Source organism: Oxyura jamaicensis, assembly GCF_011077185.1.
Source record: "Oxyura jamaicensis isolate SHBP4307 breed ruddy duck chromosome 3 unlocalized genomic scaffold, BPBGC_Ojam_1.0 oxy3_random_OJ68849, whole genome shotgun sequence".
NCBI classification, from domain to species: Eukaryota; Metazoa; Chordata; class Aves; order Anseriformes; family Anatidae; genus Oxyura; species Oxyura jamaicensis.
The window spans coordinates 1-1,888 of record NW_023303669.1 but is presented as its reverse complement, the minus strand read 5'-3'; the positions used below and the strand labels follow the sequence as shown (position 1 = coordinate 1,888).

At 66.5% G+C, this 1,888-nt stretch overlaps 1 protein-coding gene across 1 annotated transcript; it reads right to left on the bottom strand.

The window, feature by feature from the left end:
- Window positions 1–12: 12 nt before the first annotated feature.
- On the bottom strand, window positions 13–1,882 carry LOC118157095 (dual specificity mitogen-activated protein kinase kinase 7-like). The gene is made up of 4 exons (XM_035311336.1): window positions 1,714–1,882; window positions 1,573–1,618; window positions 132–319; window positions 13–34 (listed from the first exon to the last, which is right to left on the bottom strand). The coding sequence occupies exons 1-3, from the start codon at window positions 1,752–1,754 to the stop codon at window positions 182–184; spliced, it is 225 nt and encodes a 74-aa protein (XP_035167227.1). The 5' UTR covers window positions 1,755–1,882; the 3' UTR covers window positions 13–34; window positions 132–181.
- Between the last annotated feature and the right edge of the window lie 6 nt (window positions 1,883–1,888).

Below are 1,888 nucleotides of genomic sequence, written 5' to 3'. Positions count from 1 at the left end.
ACGCCGGGACGTGCCCCGGGGGCCGTCCGGGGGACACGCCGGGGCGGCGCGGTGCCACGCGGTGCCACGCAGTGACACGTGGTGACACGCGGTGACACGCCGGGGCCGTCAGCGCCCAGCCGTTGCAGTCGGGGGGGGGTGGGCGCCACGGGGGGGGCGCCACGGGGGGGTCCCCCGGGTGCTACCTGGTGAAGAAGGGGAGGTGGTGCTGGCTGAGGCCACCGGCGGTGCGCGGGGACTCTGTCCTGGCCATGACGTCCTTGAACCAGGAGGCCACGTCCACCTCCAGCGTCTCGTAGCGCTTGATGAAGTTGTGCTCCTGCGGGGGACGCGTGGGGACAGGTGGGGACACGTGGGGACATGGGGGGGACGCAGGGGGACACGGGGGGGGTTGGGCCCAGGTCCCCGTCCCAGCATTGTGGGGTTGGGGCTGTGTGGAGACAGGGAGAAGGACGTGGGGACGGGGATGGGGACAGGGGCGTGGGACATGGGGACAGGGGGATGGGGACAGCCTGGGGACAGGGACGTGGGACAGCAGGACAGGGGGAAACCAGGACGGGGACAAGGTGGGGACAGGGATGTGGGGACACCAGGATGGGGACAGCTTGGGGACAGGGACAACGTGGGGACACCAGGATGAGGACAATGTGGGGACAGAACTGTAGGGACACCAGGATAGGAACAGCATGGGGACAAGGGTACAGGGACACATGGGGACACCAGGACGAGGACAAGGTGGGGACAGGGACAAGGTGGGGACAGGGGTACAGGGACACACGTGGGGACACCAGGACGAGGACAACGAGACACGTAGACACCAGGACGGGGACAGCGTGGGGACAGGGATGTGGGGACACCAGGACAGGGACAAGGTGGGGACAGGGATGTGGGGACACGAGGATGGGGACAACATGGGGACAGGGACATGGGGACACGAGGATGAGGACAAGGTGGGGACAGGGACATGGGGACACGAGGACAGGGACAAGGTGGGGACAGGGATGTGGGGACACGAGGATGGGGACAACATGGGGACAGGGACATGGGGACACGAGGATGAGGACAAGGTGGGGACAGGGACATGGGGACACGAGGATGGGGACAAGGTGGGGACAGGGACGTGGGGACACCAGGATGGGGACAAGGTGGGGACAGGGATGTGGGGACACCAGGATGGGGACAACATGGGGACAGGGACAACGTGGGGACACCAGGATGAAGACAATGTGGGGACAAAAATGTGGGGACACCAGGATAGGAACAGCATGGGGACAAGGATACAAGGACACATGGGGACACCAGCACGAGGACAAGGTGGGGACAGGGACAAGGTGGGGACAGGGGTACAGGGACACATGTGGGGACACCAGGACGAGCACAACGGGACACGTAGACACCAGGACGGGGACAGCGTGGGGACAGGGACGTGGGGACACCAGGTCAGGGACAAGGTGGGGACAGGGATGTGGGGACACGAGGATGGGGACAAGGTGGGGACAGGGACGTGGGGACACCAGGACAGGGACAAGGTGGGGACAGGGGACGGGGCCATCGCGGGGCCGCGGCACCCACCAGTAACTTGTTGTACTTTGGTCTCTTCCTGTGGTCCTTGGTGAGGCTGGGGGAGAGGGGACAAGGTCAGCACCTCGGGGACACGGGGGGGGGGACAGCCAGGGGACGTGTCCCCAGCCCGGGGGGTGGCTCGTCACCCACCAGTCCCTGACGAAGGCCTGGAAGTCCCCGGAGAAGCCCATGGCGGGGGGCAGCAGCGGGGGGTCCTCCTGCAGCACCTTCGTCAGCACCTCGAAGTCCGTCTTGCAGTTCTGGTACGGGAACTGCCCCGTGGCCAGCTCCACCTGCGGGGACACCGGGGGACACGGTGGGGACA